Raw genomic sequence first — 19,376 nt, 5'->3', positions numbered from 1 at the left:
ACACGTTGTTTGTTCAAATACATTGTCTTGCAAACTGACTGCAGGTCCTGCAGAAATACAATGTGAACTTTGATCTGAGTACTGTTTGCCCACTATTTCCTCTTTAATCCACAGATTACTGAATTATCCTCCATAAGGAGCTCAGAGCCTGAATATAAAACAGTATGGCCTCTGTCTGGAAACCAGTGATTGTAAAGTGGACTGCACATTTCTGATTACTGACTACTGCTAAATGAATTCAAGTTAAAGGGATTTTTTTTTTTTTTTTTGAAACATTTACAAGGAAAAGGCACAGTATATGACATAGCATTGTTATACACATTCATCAACACCATTGACCAAACATGAAACAAAAAAGTCTGGATAAATCCGATGAGTTCACAGTCATGAGGAGGAAAACAGAATTTCAGGATACTCAAAGATTAAGAAAGTAAAACACTTTCCTCACAATGTTTAGGTTGTGAATTCTAAAGGTTGCTTTGAGGTCGCAATGAACCACCCTGCGTCACCTCTGGTTGACCTGCAGTTGTGTCACTGGACAAATGAACTTTATTTTTCCCTTGAATTTCAATGAGCAGTGACGCATCGTTATGTGGAAGTTGCAGCAGTTTTTTATGATATGATATGAATGAATGATCCGATTAATCTTCAGTGCAGATAAGTCTCACTTTTCCTCGACTCTGTGTAAAAGGAGAGAATGAGTGACTCCACTGTGCGTCCTGCTGTTGGCCAGCTCGATGTGAAACCTCTCAGTGCTGCAGCCTGCTCGCTGATGCCCTTCAGTATTCACACCACGCTCGTCTCCCAAACTGTCAAAGCCGCCAGAATAACATACGTGACTTCCTGTACAAGGTAAATTCCACAATAAAATCCCCCTTTTGTGGATTTGTGCAAGGGATAACACTATACTTACTTTTAGTGTACATACATTCTCGTTCTTCGTTCTATTGCGCTGCCCCTATCTCCCTGCTTTGTCTAACCTGTTAACATCTGAGTATAAAGGTGCAACGTGTCAGTTGAAATGTGTAGTTGAAAATATGCAAAAATGTACAAAAATGAAAATATGCAAAAATTATCAACTGAATGTGAAATAACAGTTTTGAAGTTATGACATACGTTCATTATGTTTAGGAGGTATTTACTGAGGTGACCATGCTAACCAGCTAGCCCCATCCTAATCCAAACCTCCCATGCTAGCAGTTATGTGCTGGGGCCTCTTTACACAGCCTTTTCCCAGCCACTGGTAGGATTTCTCCATATCTACCACTTCTTCAATCTGTCAGTAGTACATACTGTGCAGGGGTTCGTCCTTCCATGATGTTTCCCCCTACTCTTCCTCCTTAGTCGCTTTGACACTTACTAGTCCTCAGCCTCCTTCCGTACGACCTCTGGATGCTGGACTTGGGATGAAACCCTCCATGCATTGTGAGGATCGTCCTTGTCTTGACACAATGTGGTATAACATTAAAAACTGCTGTGCTTGTGATATAGGATTTGTATATATATCTTTATATTTAAGTTGCTGCATCATTTAATGTCTTAAATTCTAATAAAGTCATTAGATTTTTTCACTGTGTGCATATGACAACAAACGACTTTAAAACAGATGGTCCTTACAGTTTGTGCTTTTATGTTGAAACAGGATCTTAACTTCCGGGCTCACCCCCCCTGTCTCCGTCCGTCTTGACGTCGCTCCGGTTAAATCTCTCTGCCAGCCTCTTATCATTCCACCAGAGGCTCTTCATCACCGGCGCTCCCGTACACCTGTCCCTCTATCTCGGTAGCTGTGGAAATAATACGTGTTTAACACATTTAAATAGGAAAAACAAAAAAAATGGCAAGCAGCTTCACACGAATCTTGTCCTCCAAACGACATCTCGGGATCCTGTCGTTTGTTGGAGGCTCCGTGACGGCTGGATTTCTGCTCCACCGGGAACATGTCAGCGCCGGAGTCCCAGTGCGCAGGAGGTACCCCGCCAGGTAACGTTACCCCAATGTGTCCCTTCGGCTTCTTAAGCACATTGTATATCATTATGTTTGTTAATATGAAACATGTCTTGATAAGTGCTGATGCCTGTCATCGACACTAATTAGGCGTAAATGGGCTCTTCAGTAAAATCCTGGTTTATGTGCAATTTAATGAAAAGGGCGGGGTGAGGAGCATCAGAGTAACCTTGCTAGCTTAAATATTAATGAAATAAATTACAAATATTAAAAATTAGGCTCATTTAACAATTAACCCCAACAACTCAAATGTTCTTGAAGTTACAAATTAAAAATTAATTATACAAAAATATCTTAAATGATCATGTCACAGCAATTCAGGCTGTATAAATAATAACATTAGCAGGTCAAAGCAGGGTAGAGCCCCGAACAGTCACTTTAAACGCACCGTAAGCTGTATGTTAACGGTAATTAACGTCTTCAGTATTACCGTTGGTGTGTTGCTCGTGATTTTATTCTGTCATGCGTCATATTTGAAAGATTATCGAGCAATTTAAAGAAACAAGAGAAAACATGACACACTGCACAAACCTGACTCATCAATTACAGATTTAACATGAAGTAAGTGTTTGTTAGTTAGGTTAAACCTGGCGCTTGTTTTAGACACACATGACATACAGGATACAGCCATGTCTGCTCTCATTTGGATTTTTCCCGCGCCTGTACACGAGGACACGTTAGTACCTCACAACTCCTGCCGTGACCAGTTTCTCCTCAGGTGACGCCAAGTATGTTGTATGACATTACTGTGTTTACTGATGAATGGGAGCGGGGGAGATCAACAGACACAGAGACAGTGGGGGCGGGATATGCGTACGTGTCCCAAGACACACCGACATGCATTATAAAGTAGTGCATACAGATTAAAACCTTATCTGATGCTCGGATATAAAACCCTGCCTAGAGTGTTGCGTAACAGTCACACACAGGTCACACCAAGGGAGCATAAGTGTTAACAATGAAAGCAATGTATTTCTCTAAGCAATATGGGTGATCAAGGACCTCTAAACTGAAATAAATTGAAATGGAACACAAGATATATTTAGTCCAAAGCTTTTCACAAAAGAAAAATCAACAGTGCTTCATGTGGGGTTAAAAAAAGCGCAAACAAAATCCTTGGTGTGAGCTGGGTGTCATACCTTAGAGCAGAAATTCAGTTTAGGCCAGGTGAACTTGAAATTCTCGGTTTCCAAGGATGTTGAGATTTGTTTGTTTGTTTCGCTGTCCTAAAGGCACAATATTGTTACTGTCTGAAAGTCAGTGCTAGGAATGAATATAAAATATAGCAGTCTCTTCACCTGTGTTTCACCTGTGTTGTGCTCTCTTGGACCTTGAATGTTGGTTCAGTGTGGAAATGTAGAGGAAGTCTCGTCTTTTTTAAAAACATTTTCTCTCAATCATCCTATCCTTGTAAACTTGGTTTCAACCAGCACCTATTTTCATTGGTAATGTGTTGATTGGTCTTAATTGCTTTTTGATTAATGGTGTAGCCTATTACCTTCATTCAATAAGATTTTGGAGAAATGTACTTTTAGATGTTTTATTACTGAAAGCGTATGACACCCATGATTAAAATAGTCGTACACCCTGAATTACAACAAAAATTAGGGATGCACAAAATGTACATTATCAGTAATCGCCAGATAATGAAATTATGGCCATAAAGTAGAACTGATTATACAAAGCAAAAGTGCTTTAGTTGACTTAACAAGTGCAGCATTTTCTAGAGGCAGACTGATTATCAGGGATGCACGATATATATTGGACGGATAAATCATCACCAAAGGTAGATAATCAAAAATAACAACAAAAATGCTGTTGTCGTGCTCATGACATCGAACTGCTGTTACACGCAGCATAGTCCTATATCCTTTCAAAACATAATTAATCACTATTTTGAGTATTCCATTCTGAGACCCCATGGAACCCTCTCAAGGACCCATTTTAAGAACCAATGAGCTATAAAAGGGTAACTACACTGGCATCTGTTATTGGTTTTTCTTATCAAGCCTTATTGTTACAATTAACAGTCATTGCCTTAGAGGGAAACATACATAGAATCCTGACAGTAGGACACATCACACTGTATGTTAATAATCAGTATAATACTAGGGAAATGATGATAAAGCTAACCCATAAATATAAATATAGTTGTATGTAGGTGGGGTTGGGTTGGGTTGCTCATGATGGAGTGAATTCAGTGAGTTGATACTTACCTGAATCTGCCAGCGCTGGGCCAACATTTTGTCTGCAGCCACCTGTGTTTTCCTGGCTTTGAAAGAGTGGTAATGTGGTGCTTCCTTGACTGGGGTTGCTGCATCAATCATAGGCTACAGCCCTTGTTGCATCTCTCTCTCTGTCATTTACCAATGAAATTACAGTATTTCCTCTGTAATTGATTTGTGGTGGCATGGGGTAATTTTTTATATTTGTTCCACGCCCATTCGTGTTGGTCTTAGATTTGGTTCTCCTGCTATAAGTGGTTGCAGCACTAATATTGTTCATATTTGGTTACTTGTTCATGACTGCGGAGCTACTTGGCCAAATGCTTATTTGTGCTTTTAGTTGGTCTGTATTTAAAAGTATAATCTTCAATTTCCTATTTTATCTAGCTGTGGTAGTAAAGTTTTTTCTGTGGTGGCCTCACATTATAAGACCAGGAAAGACATGATAAAAGGGAAGAAGCCAGGCTTCTTGTGAAATGAGGAAAATAGGCTTATTGCCAAAGCAAATTGAACATTGTCTATCTGTAACAAATATCTCCTTGTGGACTAATTTCATCGCCAGCAATGTTTTTTAAAGCTTTTATAAGGAACTTGTTTAGCTGGTTCTGGTGGCCTCTCTAGACAAAAGATGCGCTGCACCATAATATCACGCTGATGGTTGCATTTGTGTCCTACAGTTTTTCTCAATTGTTTACACACAAAAACGGGTACTTGAGACACAATGACCACAACATGTAACTCATGCACCAACCCCCTGAACCAATTCTGCTAAACTAGAAGCACAATTCCTGCTTTACACTCAAATTGCAGTTCTAAAACACACTTCTTTCAAAACACTACACACAATTCTCTGCATTTGGCACAATTTTCATGAAGAAAATCTCTTGCTTTCACAAAGAACACTCTGTCATTCAAAATTCTAAAGTGAACTGCCCTACTATGCACACTGACTCATCAAATGGGCAAACACCTAGACACCCTACACAACACACTCATTCCACCAGAGCAGCTCAGGTACGTTGTCATTTGGGACAACGTAAGTTTCCACTGGGCTGCTCTGGTTCATAACTGGTTCACTGTTCAAAACATGGCTTGTGATGTGGATGAGGTGCTGTGGCCAGACCGAAACAGAGGAGAGCATGCTGCACAGTTGTTGTTTTTGTATTTTATTTTTTACTGTGTACAGTAAATTCTTCTGTTGTTTTTTAGGTAGACCGTATGTTGTTGTATATGCAACTTTGTGTTGGTTGGGATGTACACTGTGTACATTGTTTTTGTGGGAAAAATAAAATATATCTGTTACCGTGTATTTGTGTGTTCTGAGTATAAAAACAATATTCTCAAATATTTTACATCACACTTATGTATGTACTGACTGTAGTAAGTGTAACTGAACAAAAAAGGCCTAAGTCATTATGATGAATGAAGAAGAAGTGTTTTCCATTCATCATAGGATTTTACATTGATCACATCAGTGTTCAACTGGTTCTTATAAATGTCTATTCATTTGATGGTTTGTGTGTGTCATTTGAAAACAAAATACCATTTTGAGAAGAAATAACATTGTTTTGAATGTAAAGTTTAATTTTGCAGGAGAATTGAGGGGTTTTGCCCATTGTGTGTGTGATTTTCTGATTTGTGTGTAGAGTTCTGAGAGCATGAGGCGTGCTTTCAGAAAATGTGTGTAAACAATTGAGAAAAACTGTAATAGAGAGTGAAATTGAGACTGTTTCAGGTTTTAGCACATTTAAGTTTGGAACAATTATAATATATCATACAGTATATTGTGTCATGTTGAATGTCTTAGTCCTCCTTATCTGCATGGCAGCAGCAGGAAATGGGAACCCACAAGCTACTTAGTCTGTGCTACTCCTGCAGTTTTAGTCTTTGTCATGCCAACCCCAATTTAATTCCATTCTTGGCCATAAAAGTGTATTATGTTTTGGATCAAAGCCAGTCTTTGACAGCAAGTTCTTTTTGTTTCCATATCAGCCTGCCTGAAAGCCTAAACAAACCATTTGAAGGTAGAGATGATTAAGTCTTTCCTCTCTTAATGTTAATTTGGCATTATTATTTCACTTAAAGACTTTCAATGCAACACTTTGAACATCTAATGATGATTTAAACATTGATTATTGTCAGTCTGTTGGTACTGATCATCATACAATAGTTGTTCAGTTTTTTGCTGGGTTATTTTTTAATACATTTTATTTATAAAGCCCAAAATCACAAAGCATTTTATTAGTATTTACAACGCCAATATGATTTATATTAACAGCCTCACGTCCCTGTGTGTGCTGCATCATTTTTGTCTAAAGTAGTAGCCGTCTTTCACAGCAGGTGTCCCATAGCCAGAAGGGCACAGGTTTAAACCGCAGTTACTGGTTTTTGTGCTACATGAAAGTGTCCTGTAGTGACTCACTCTCTCTGCACCTGCTCCAAGGGCACAGCTCCATGATTAACTTGTGCCCACACTGCCCAAAAAAAAAAATGTTTTCCCTCTCAAGGATCAATGCAGTAATATGTTATCTTGCATTTGTATTTGTGCAGTGCGGAGTACCCTGACCTGCGCAAACACAACAACTGCATGGCAAGTAGCCTGACACCTGCCCTCTATGCCAAGCTGTGTGATAAGGCCACTCCTAATGGTTACACACTGGACGAGGCCATCCAGACGGGCGTGGACAACCCTGGGCACCCCTTCATCAAGACTGTGGGCATGGTGGCAGGTGACGAGGAGTCGTACGAGGTCAGACATCATGGTACCTTTTTACATGTACATGTACATTTTTAGCTGAAAAGAAGTGGCTGGCACATCTCCATGTCTATTGCAGAACAGTTGAGACTGACCATTGCTTTCCCAGGCCACTAGCTGGAGTTGCAGTGACAATGAAACACTGATTGCCACTAACTGTCCAGAATGACATATGGTAGTAAATACAAGTACATATGTTGATAAATGATTGGGAAAATTGCCTTAGTGCAACAAAAAATGAAGTCACCCAATCCTCCTGTCTCATTTCAGTGGAGGGATTATTACAGCACCAGAGAGGGAGAATTGTAGGCTAGGACACCTCTTTTGGGAAGTCTCAGTGCTTATCTATAATGAAGGTCTAACTATACTTTCATTTTAATTGAATCAACCTTTAGAGGCCACAAATGATCTAGAACATCTTAGAGTAGTAAGTATATTGTTTAATCTGATATAAACTATGGAAACAAGTGGGGACCAATCAGTGGGAGTGTTAAGGCTCCAGACGCAGGTCAAGGCTCGGGGAAGGATGTGTCATTCAGGTTGCATCACTCCTGAATGTATCCAAGTGGCCGGCTCATTTATGTATATGGACTTGTAACTAATGTTTCTTACACTGATTCTCTAAGATGTAATGACTCATCAATACTCCCTGCTTTGTACATGTGTGGGTGGTTCTTCTGTTTGTGGTTATTCGGGTGTGGTATTGCTGCTGCTGGTAAGTAGAGAGAAGTGCTGACATGCACTGTGTAAAAAGATTTTTTAATGTAGATAGGAAAAGTATTGATGTAAAGACCGGAATACAGTATATATGGTAGTCACATAAGCTCTAACAGCCTCCAGACCACAGAATATGATGCTTTAGATTGTACTGTACACATAGAAGTAAATTCTTACAGGTTGTTTTTATTTCTTGCTGCTTTTTTTGTTCCATTATCACATCCATGCTATTGTCATCAAAGCCATTAATGCCATGTTTTGATACAAATGTGTAAGCTGGTTCTGCAAAATATCAGTAATGTATATGTTTGCCATGACGTACATTGATGAGGTGAACCAAAGGTGAGTCTTTCTAGATTGTTTTGTAATTCTGTATTTTAACATTCTGGTTCTGTTTCAGGTATTTGCAGACCTCCTGAACCCTATCATTAAAGAGAGGCACAATGGTTATGATCCTCTCACCATGAAGCATCCCACTGACCTGGACTCCAGCAAGGTAATACTTTTCTTATCAGAGAAACTGTCTCATTCTGCAGGCTGATGACTTGCTGCAATTATTTAAAGGAGAACTTCGGTCGATTTAAACATGCAGCTTCATTGCTCAAGCTACCCTTGACTTGCCAGTACCGAAGACGCAAACACATTTGGTCCAACCATTACAGAGCTCCGTGAACGGACATTTAGCGTTTACAGCTAACAGCATGGGGTCAGAACTTTACACTGTGTTTTAAGCGTCTTAACATGCTCCACATCTTACACCAAAAGTTTTGCAACATCAGCAGCGACTTACAACACAGCACTGTAGCGTGTATGACTCAAAATGAATAAAAGTAGTCAAAACAGTGTGTTTGTGCAAGCAGCTACATACCTGTTTGTTGACATCCGTGTGTTCCGGTAGCTAGACCAAACTAGTCAATCCGTCGAGCGTGCACTTACTCCCTCACTGGCGGAGACGGAAACGTATTCCAGCATTTTCGTGTTTCTGTTCATAATGTACATGTCCATGTTACAGCCTGTCATGAGCCATGAGCCTTACAATAGCCTGTTAAGCCTGTTAAGTGCACACTCGATGGATATACTAGTTTGGTCTAGCTACCGGAACACACGGATGTCAACAAACAGGTATGTGGAGCATGTTAAGACGCTTAAAACACAGTGTAAAGTTCTGACCCCATGCTGTTAGCGGTCAATGCTAAATCTCCGTTCACGGAGCTCTGTAATGGTTGGACCAAATGTGTTCGTGTCTTCAGTACTGGCAAGTCAAGGGTAGCTTGAGCAATGAAGCTGCATGTTTAAATCGACCGAAGTTCTCCTTTAAGAACAACTAAAATAACCAAACAATGTCATTATGTTACATACAAGATTAATCTGAGATGAACACAATTTCTTTATCGCAAAAACTGATGGGCAGCAGAAAGAAAACATATGTGCCAGTCTCTTTATCCCTTTAGTATCACTAAGCTTCAAAACTGATGAGTGTCAGAGTACAAATATATGTATATACATGAATATGACATGCAAAGTGTGATACTGACACACGGGGTGGATAACACAACGTCACATATAAACAAGACCTCCTATGTGCAAAGGATGTCATGTTAGCTGGCAAGGTGACTGGCTACTTTTATTGCTGTATGATTACTAGTATGGTTAGTCCCAATGTAAATGGAGTAGGCTAACAGCTGATCTAGAAAATTTTAACCGTAATCTATGATAAACTCATCTGGGGTGATTGACCCTGCTTCCAGCAACAACCTCAGCCGGTATTGTTATTACTAGAAGTCAAATCAGTCATAAAATGACATAAAATGTAGAAAGCAAGATATGCAGAGTATATGAAGAAAAGTTTCCTCCCTGTCTTTGTTTCAGCTTCAATCAGGCCAGTTTGACGAGCGCTACGTGCTGTCATCCAGGGTGCGAACCGGCCGCAGTATCCGCGGGCTGAGCCTGCCCCCCGCCTGCACCCGTGCAGAGCGCAGGGAGGTGGAGAGGGTGGTGGTGGACGCCCTCGCTGGCTTGAAGGATGACCTGGCTGGGAGGTACTACAGTCTCACCCAGATGACAGAAGAGGAGCAGCAACAGCTCATTGATGTGAGTGAAGCTGCCACTGATGACTTGCAAAGCAAATGCAACATCTTGATTAATTTTTTTTTTTATTTGTTTTTTATGGATGGGTCAGCAGTGTTTAATCAAACATTAATTACATTTAGCGAAAAACAATTTCTTGCAGTTTTAATCAAGGAAAGACAAAAGTTATTGTTGTCAAAGGGACCCACACCATTCATACACACTATACAGGCTAATGCATCATGTCCATAATGGCTCTGTTGAGGCTTGAACCAAACATGGGTCTTTTACCTTGGATAACCAAGAGCTTGTCTTCTTGTTTTTGCAGATTGAGTGTCCAACCATAGAGGGTGCAGTATGCTGTACAGATCTTTAGAGAAATGTATAATTTTTGATAATAGGTGATGAGCCATTAGAAAGGCTTTAAATGAAATTGACTAAAATATTGAATTGACTTCACAGGAACAGACGTTTTCCTCACATTTAATTAGAAATGAGTGAGAGCTGTGCCTGCCAAGACATTTTTCTACCACCCACAATGAGAAAGATTGAGAAGATTATTGAATTCTTAAGTCTCTCAACCCTTGTTTCCCTGTGACAATACTGTCCGATCTAAGTTTTCACTGCTTCAGTCAAAGCCATTGTTGGTGCTTTGATTATAAAACTTTTGTTCTCTGTATTTACAACAGGACCATTTCCTGTTTGACAAACCCGTGTCACCCCTGCTGACGTGTGCAGGCATGGCTCGTGACTGGCCAGATGCCCGCGGTATCTGGTGAGTGAAAAACAATGATGAGACAAGCTTCTGGCAACAAAATAAGCAGTAGACATAAAGCAATGAATTGTTTATATAGAAAAAATGATACTCTTTTGCATAAAGCCATTGTTGGATTGATAAACCAGCATTAATTGATCATGTTGCTTTTTTGTGAATCTGATGCTTGAACCAGCCTGACAGATTCGGTTTGAGATTTGAATTCTGCAGCTTTGGATATCAAGAAGTCCAGTTGCCTACGATACAGCACTTAGAATTTGGATATCAAGTTTATAGCTGCCCTGATTACGTCATTTGTCGTTTTAAGGTAAGTGTCCTGTTCTCTGTATTTTAGAGACAGTGACATCAGTATATAAAGGGTAAGGTACACTATGACAAAAAGCTGGAGCAAATATGGAAAGAGCCTTGTTAAACTCATGAGCAGAGTTTTGTTTCAACAGATGTAGAACATATAATGGGAACAAAGAAGCTTCTCTCCTCTGAGTAAAAACACACCAACAATCTTTAAGTCCTTGACTGAAAAAATGATCAGCAGTGTCAAAGGCAGCTGTAAAACCAGAACAAAACAGGAGTGGAAATTCTTTTTTAATCAAAGTTGATGTTAAGGTCAGATGGTTAGCTCTGAATTCCAACTAGTACACATCCTCTACATTGTGGTATTTTTGTTACTGAAGGTAATGTTAGGGATTTGTCTGTAACTAATGATTACAAATTGATATACTATAGGTTGTTTATTTTCAGCATAAATGAGATGATAGGAAATTTGGGTCAGGGACATTCTTTTCCTCTTTAAAGACCAAGTCTGTGGGTTTTTTGGGGAATTTCCCAAATTGGGAAATTCTTTTTTTCCACTCACATTACACACAGGTGCGCACGCACAAACACACACATGCAGTGTAGAGGAGATGAGCGAAGGGGCAGCCACACGTGCCACGGCGCCCAATGAGCAGTGTTAGGGGCCGGTGCCTTGCTCAAGGGCACCTCGACAATGCCCAGGATGTGAACCAGCACTCTTCAACTGCCAGTCCACGTCATTCTTTTTTTGGTCCGGGTGGGACTTGCCACCTTCAAGTCCCCAAGCCAAGTCCCTACGGACTGAATGGTCATTTTGGTATTCTAAAAAACATAATTAAAACAGAAATTTAAGTATAATTTATATGACTTAACAGTAGGTGTAAGACTCTATCATCTTTATAATTTCATCAAGCTCTCTAGAGTTAAATGGTGAGAAATTAAAAGCATTTATTACATTGCATTGAACTGAAATTGAGGAAATGCGGGAGGTATTCTTGTAAGAATGTAGTTGATTTAATAAAATGGATCAATTTGTCCCTTTCCGACTTTCTGCAGACAGTTTAACTTCATTTTGTCGTTATAATTATATTTTTATAGGTTGGATCAGATTCTCTGTATTATTCTCACTTCCTATACTGTTTATCCAAGGTTCTCTTGGTCTTTATATAGCTGTTATGTTTGACAGGAGAGGCAATCATCTGAGTCAGGCTATTTGTTTCCGATGATTCTTGCATTTTGACAAACTAAGATTCAGCTAGATCCACTAGGATTTGTATGAAACCTTTCCTCTATTGCTGAAGACTGGGACCAAGTCATACAAGGAATTATGTAACTTTAATCTCCATCTGCCCCAAATAAAGACAATCTTTTAATGCTTAATTTGTCATTTTTCATATTTAAAAGCTCTGTCCATAATGTAAATGTGAAAAGATTTTACAGTCTTTTTCAGAACTTTTATGATTCCTATCTGTCTGGCATGCACCTGTAATGTCATCTCCCTGTTGCTGAGCTATGGTGGAGGTGTATTAGCAATGCGGACAATGATCCCTCAGCACTGAGTTTCAGCATGTACCCAGGAATAGCCCAATGCAACGTGCCAGCCGGCCAAAATCAATCACCAGCCTCTCCCTCCTCTCTCCTGCCAGCCGTATCAGCCTTTCCTCTCCTTAATAATTCACCTTCACTTCATCCCTCCATCATCTCTTCTTTCAGATCTACTGCCAGCTTTCTCTTCCCTTCCCTGGCACATTCTCTCCCTCCTTTTTTCTCACTGTCTCATTGCCCATATGTTCTGCTCTACTTTCTCTTATTTTTGCTTGTCATCACCCTCATCTTTCCTATACTCTTTTTTTTGTTTGACCGCCCTGCCGTTCTTTCTAGCTCTCTCTCTTTCTTCCCTCTACCCAGCCCGTGTCGCCATAACCTATCCATTACCTTATTAAATCTAACACTATTAAGGAGGTCAGTGTGGACAAAAAGCCTCTGTAGGGGCTGAAACTAGCTATGTGAAATATCCAGTTTGCCCTGAGATCTGTACTTGGAGGGGTCATTGGGTCATTGAAATCCACTGGATGCTTCTCCTTGGGGAGCATGAATATGTTCAGCAAATGTCACCGTTGCCTTAATTACTAAGATACTGCATGTCATGAACATTTATGAGAATTTCAGTTATTCATTTTTGCCATCTGCATCATGCCTTAGTACATTTATAAGATCCCAGGTCCTCCTTGAAAATAAGATATTAATCTCACTGGGATATACCTGATTAAAAGAGGTGATATGAGCTAAAGTGGGGATTTTGTCAGATTCATACTCTAAAGACCAACAATGTCTGTATCATTTAATTTAGTTGTAGTTTACATTTTTCGAATTGGACACTTTTTTATGACCAGTGGACAGACGAACAATCTGACATTACACCATAAAAATTCCATAGAGCCCCAACACTAGTGAGCCTAATGATGCCACCACTTTCTTCACACTTACTTATATACTGACTTTTTGAATATTTAGAAAATTCAGAGAGATGTAAACCTTTCTTTACTACTGACAAACTGTTCTTGACAAGTTGTGAGGTCTTATTTTGTGTTATGTTTTATGAGGTATCTTGTTTCTGTCATGAATCAATACCATGTTACACAGCCTTGTAAGCACAGTGTAGCCTTGCAGACCACTCTGAGAAACACAACAGTCCATGACCTGCAGCAGAAACAAGCATTATCTTCAGTGAACGAACATTAATGGGCTTCTCTCTGGTCACCAATGTTGTTCTGCTCCATTGGCAAAGAAAAACCCACCATCAATTTCTTCTCACTACATTGACCTATTCCCAGTAGACTTCCAAAATATCTGTTCCCTTTTGATTCAGCCTGCAAAAAAGACTATTCAGTTATGTGTGACTACCATGTGTTCATATCTATATTAACTTAATATAGTTACGTTATTAAAAATAACTCTCTCCATATGCGGTGAATAAGAAAGGCATATCAGCTCTGTATTTAAGTTCCCTGGTTACTGCATCCAAATAAACAACCCCTCCCTTTTTGGATCACTGTGTCTGTCCAGTGCTCCTTGGGGCAAAATGCAGAAGACAAATAAATCCAATCAATTGGGCTCAATACTATATAGCTCAATATAACTCTTATCTGTACAGGCACAACAACAACAAGACGTTCCTGATTTGGATCAATGAGGAGGATCACACCAGGGTCATCTCCATGGAGAAGGGAGGCAACATGAAGAGAGTCTTTGAGAGGTTCTGCAAAGGCCTCAAGGAGGTATGACTGGTTTGTTTGTGTGTGTGTGTGTGTGTGTTTGTGTGTGTGTGTGTGTGTGTGTTTGTGGATCGTTTAAGATGTTGAGATAAGAGAGAGATGATGGCTGGTACTAAGAAAGAAGGAGAATGAACTTTTTAACTGTATTGAGATTTTTGATCTATGTGCACTATATTTACAATGCATCTCTGAATTGAGAAGTATATCAAATAACCATCATGCAGTTTGTTGTTCACAGAGACACAGACTTTACCACTCGACTGTAGTTATTTTGTAGCAGTTAGGTGTTAGTTGTTCACAATTAAACCAAGTTACTGTATCATAGTGGACCATTTGAAAATTAGGCACAGCGTGATTAAAGTAACAATCTCTCAGATTTTCATTTGTTCTCTGGGCTGCAAATATGACGACAAGCGATATTTATAAAGATTCAGACAGTGCCACCTGTGTGACGTCTTTAAATTTGCACGTTTTTGAGGATTCATCTGGTGAGTGTTTGCAGAAGCACTCTCTAGATACTTGATACTAGATACTAGTCTTTGCCCTGCCATAAATATAAAACCTGTAGAGACGCACAAAAACACTGTCCAAACATGGCCGTGTAAACATAAATTATGTATTAAAGCACGCCAAGTTCCTCCTTAGACAAAGAGCAAAGGACAAATAACTGCAACATGTGGCAATGCACTGTTACATAGTGAGGATTTGACCATACACCTCAGGCTAGTGTCTGTGTCAGTCAGCTCCACCAGAGTTCATTCAGCAGTCCTACAAGTCTTAAACCCTTCATTCACTCTGAAAAATAAAAAAAATCAGCTGCAACAGTTTGCTTTGTATTAACATTGTATACACACCCATGAAAAGTGCCAAAGGTCAGAGATTTTATGAATGAAACACACCCTTATTGTACTGTGACTCTCTAAGGTGGAGCGTCTGATCCAGGAGAGAGGCTGGGAGTTCATGTGGAATGAGAACCTCGGTTACATCCTCACCTGCCCCTCCAACCTGGGCACAGGGCTCAGGGCCGGGGTCCACGTCAAACTGCCCCTGCTGAGCAAGGTAACACAGTAGATGTAATACAAAGAAAATACTCACACTTCAGTGGATATCAAGGGTACTTTGTGTTGGTAATCTATTTTTGACACATATTGATAGAAAAACACAGCACTGGTGTGGCTTTTAAACCATCAAAGAGTGAAAGCACAAAAATATCCTGAACCAGTTAGGATTTTCCTTCCAGAATAGATGAGAATGGGAGAATCAGCAGAATTATGTAATGCAATTTGTACTGTGTATTGCTATTACAAAAAGCCAAATTAGTTGTTTATTCCCCTTGCATCTATAGTCAAATGGCTCTTTTATGTTTCCAGATGTTTTTATGTGAAATCTAAGTGCTATTCAAAGGCAACTAGACTTGCTTGATTTTCTTGACAGTGTTTTAACTCTCATTTAACAGCGCTTCTTCAGTTCAGTTATATGTAAAGCAAGTGTCTCACATTGTGTTAGATGGTTTGAACTGTGCTGTGCCCAAGAGAAATGCCCCCTCTCATCATAAAGTTTATTCTGCCACTCAGTCTACTCTACAACTGTTTTACCACAACTGGAAGTGGTGTTATGCAACACTCTGTATTTTTGTTCATCCTGTAGGACTAGGTTCATTAGATTTATTAATGTCGCTGGTAAAACTTTTCAGAATGTCTGAATGTTGCAGATACGTAGAAAAAAAAAGTGCTTTGAAACTTGAACTGTTCTCATTCAACACTTAGGATGCCCGCTTCAGTAAGATCCTGGCCAACCTGCGTCTGCAGAAGCGAGGGACAGGTGGTGTGGACACGGCTGCTGTGGGAGGTGTGTTCGACATCTCCAACCTGGACCGCCTGGGACAGTCTGAGGTAGGGCAACCCATGTTGAACTGCAAAGTGGTCGGGGCTGAGTGCTGAAACTGGCCAGTTACTCGACCAGTAACTCCTTCTTGAAAACAAACTAATTCAGTAGACTCAATATTCATTGCATCAGTGTTGTCAGTGTAGCATTTAAATCGTCTCAGCTGTGTTACCTTGGGAGATATGTGTTACGTATCAGACAGCAGCTACACCGCTGCCAAGTTTTCTGTCAACATGTTGGATTAGAGCCCAAATAGCAACTCAGTTATAGCACAAAAATAATAAGAGTATTGTTGTTTTTTCAGACCAAATAGAGGAGAGGAGAGGAGAGTGTCCTTGTCCAGACTGAGCATGTAGTTTGTCTTTGTTATGTTCTCTGTCATGGTGTCACGCCTGTGTGACAGAGTCATACACTACAATGAAGCTGTTCTCTATTATTGTTCTCCTCCAGTGGTTGGACTGCAATGTACTAATTCATCCCAATATAGTGCAGATGGAGAAACACTTATCTAATTTTGAGATATATCTTGTTGTGATTGCTTCTGTGCAAAAGAAGTGAATCCATGACTTTGACATAGAGAGGTTTAAGTGTTAGAAGGTAACAGGACCTTTGCAGTTTTCTGACTCTAAAATCCAATCTTGATTTAAGCTTTATTGAGAGCGTGGGCTGCTCAGAGCAGGCTAGCCCTCCATCATCCACTCAGCAGGGGAGCACTCTGAGGGTGGAGACAAGTATTTTTTTTATTTTGGTGGGGTTTTTTTTTTTTTGCCTTTCTGGATTTAGTAGCAGGATAGCACAGTGAGCTGAGAGGAAACAGGATGATAGAGCAGGGGGATAAGATGGGGCAAAGGGCCACAGGTTAGTCCTGTGCCGCTGCAGCGAGGACTGGGCCTCTGTACATGGGACGTGCTCTCTACCCTCTGAGCTAGCGGGCTACTTGGTGCCCCAAGCCAACAAGTTAAAAGATGGAGGAAAAGGCAGTTAGGGACAGCTGGAGCAAAGTGCAGGAAAACAGTAATAAGAAGTTGTGCCTCAGTCAGCGCAGACACAGTATCCCTTATGTACCAAACACAAAATCTTCCTTCATTATGACTTTATATGATGGTTTAATCAGTATGAATTCAATTAAATGTGGTTTTCAACGAGCAAAACATACAATATATCTTAGGACACTTGTGTTATTACACACATTAACATGTTACAGAATCCCCATGGCATTTTACGAATAGTATGATAAATGCTTTCTAAATCTGGATGTGAATAATATTTTATCCTTCTTCATTTGTGAGCATGTACAAAAATCCTTTCTATCTTCAAACTGTGCAACTATAGTTTATAAACCTCACAGCTGACACACCAGATGTTGTTGTGAATGAAAGCAGAAGGCAAGTATTTGTTTTGGAGATGAGCTGTTTTTTCAATTTACTCATTTAGAGAAGGCATTCCTCAAGAAGGTTATTGGCCTCTAGTTGATGCTGTCTCACAGTTGTGTGTGTCTCACAAGTGTAATGCATCCCTCCATCAGGTCCAGCTGGTGCAGACTGTGGTCGACGGTGTCAACTACCTTATCGAGTGCGAGAAGAGACTGGAGAGAGGTCAGGACATCAAGGTGCCCGCACCCCTCAAGCTGTTCAAGTAGACACTGACCCCTGACCTCACCTGCACAAACCTCTGGGCACACACACATGCACAACACCCCGCTCTGTGCCCATAGATATTATAAATATCTATGTCATTGCCTCTTTTATTCCTACTACTTATCTAATCAACCTTCCTTGCCCTTCCAGTATACATCTCTATAATATAATCTACAGTATATTATACACAGCTATCTGGCTAAACCAAACCAGAGTCCCAGAATACTGCATTGGACTTCATTGTGTTTCAGGTGCTTGAAGGTTTTTATCTTTAAATGCAAAGCCAAGCCCAGCTCTAAAATTGCAGCAAAGATTAATGACAGTGCACAAACTGTAGGCTGTTGTAACAGAGCAAAGATGGCTGTGGGTTTGTCCGTCTCTGCATGGCCAAACAGTATCTATGGCTCTGCTTCCAAAGCCCTCCTACGCCCACCAAACCTGGCTTTACCCCACCTTTGTCCCTTCCTGGCGCATGTCTTATAATCTGTCTTTTTCTCTCATTCCTGTGTGTTGTTTCATTCCTACTATCTGGTGCTTGTGTGGTCCATCCATCTGTGCTTTACTTTCCATTGTGGAGTGTGTGAACACGGTTTCTTTTCACCATTTTGAGTGGATTTTGAATGTAGATTAACAGGGTAAGATACTTCTCCAAAGGATTTGTACGTTTGATGACACACTGGTGTCAAAAATGTAATGTTATAACACACACTGGCCAGGCTGGATTATGTACTGTAAGCGACTGAAGCAATATCATTCCAGCTCATCGCTGAATGTCAAACTGTAATGAATTTTATTAAAGAAATCATCTATTTAACAGTACCTGCTCTGTCTGTGTCTCATAGTGTTGATAAAGGATTGCTTTTTTAGCATCTAAATGAGCTGGACTTAATTCTTTGGTATCTAGGAGGATTTTGCCCAAGCATGAAGCCCAAGCTTTGTGTAACTATGGTAACATAGCTGGAGGAGCGTGATTGCGATCAGCGTGGTTGCATAGTGTCATGTGACAATGTTCAGTCAGAGGCATAATAAAACTGTATTATGCTTGAGAGGCCAGTATTCAGGGTTCTTGTTTTGACAGAACCAAGACACTGAAGCCTGGCACATGTCAGATTTCATTGACTTAATTAAGCGTTCATAGACTCTTTCTTATACAGCAGTGGCAGTCTTGTGTAGGCATCAGTTAAAGGATGAAGCTTGCGACAACAAATCCCATGAAAAACAACAATAAATTCATCATACTGTCAAGTATTGCCTTTGCGTATTAAAGGATAAGTTCAACCAAAAATGAATAATCAGTAATTGTCTACTTCACCCATAACCGATGGAAAGCCTGATGAAGTTTCGTACTCACAACAAAACAGCATTGCAGCATCCTCCTGAACAACAGAACTAGATGGGTACAGCGTATTCCATCTAAAGTGGATGCACAAGTTTGACTGAGCATATGTAAGTAACGTCTTTTCAGAACAATTTGGGACAATTACAGACCAAAATTGTTATTTGAGGTTGATTAACAATTGTTAGATTCAGACCTTACAATAAGCTTTCATTTAATGAAAACGGAAGTATTTGTAAAGTATTGAGAGACTAACACATTTTTAGTTTTGGTCTCTTCATGGGATGTTTTGACAACAACGAAAATATGTGGAATATTGCCTGATTCATCCTTAAAGCTCCATGATTATTTAATATAAAATCTGACTGTGAACACATCTACAGTATAAACATCCATTGCGCAATCTC

The 19,376-nt window shown here is 40.0% G+C and overlaps 1 protein-coding gene across 1 annotated transcript; it reads left to right on the top strand.

Moving 5' to 3' along the window:
- Positions 1-1,670: 1,670 nt before the first annotated feature.
- LOC115586334 (creatine kinase U-type, mitochondrial-like) lies at positions 1,671-18,452 on the top strand. Its single transcript, XM_030425286.1, has 9 exons — positions 1,671-1,980; positions 6,780-6,978; positions 8,102-8,197; positions 9,571-9,792; positions 10,458-10,543; positions 13,992-14,115; positions 15,037-15,171; positions 15,879-16,004; positions 17,522-18,452. Exons 1-9 carry the CDS (start codon positions 1,835-1,837, stop codon positions 17,633-17,635), a joined length of 1,248 nt encoding a protein of 415 aa, XP_030281146.1. The 5' UTR covers positions 1,671-1,834; the 3' UTR covers positions 17,636-18,452.
- Positions 18,453-19,376: the final 924 nt, after the last annotated feature.

This window comes from Sparus aurata, chromosome 8, assembly GCF_900880675.1.
Source record: "Sparus aurata chromosome 8, fSpaAur1.1, whole genome shotgun sequence".
Lineage (NCBI taxonomy): Eukaryota > Metazoa > Chordata > Actinopteri > Spariformes > Sparidae > Sparus > Sparus aurata.
This window is presented reverse-complemented; position numbering and strand designations above follow the sequence as displayed.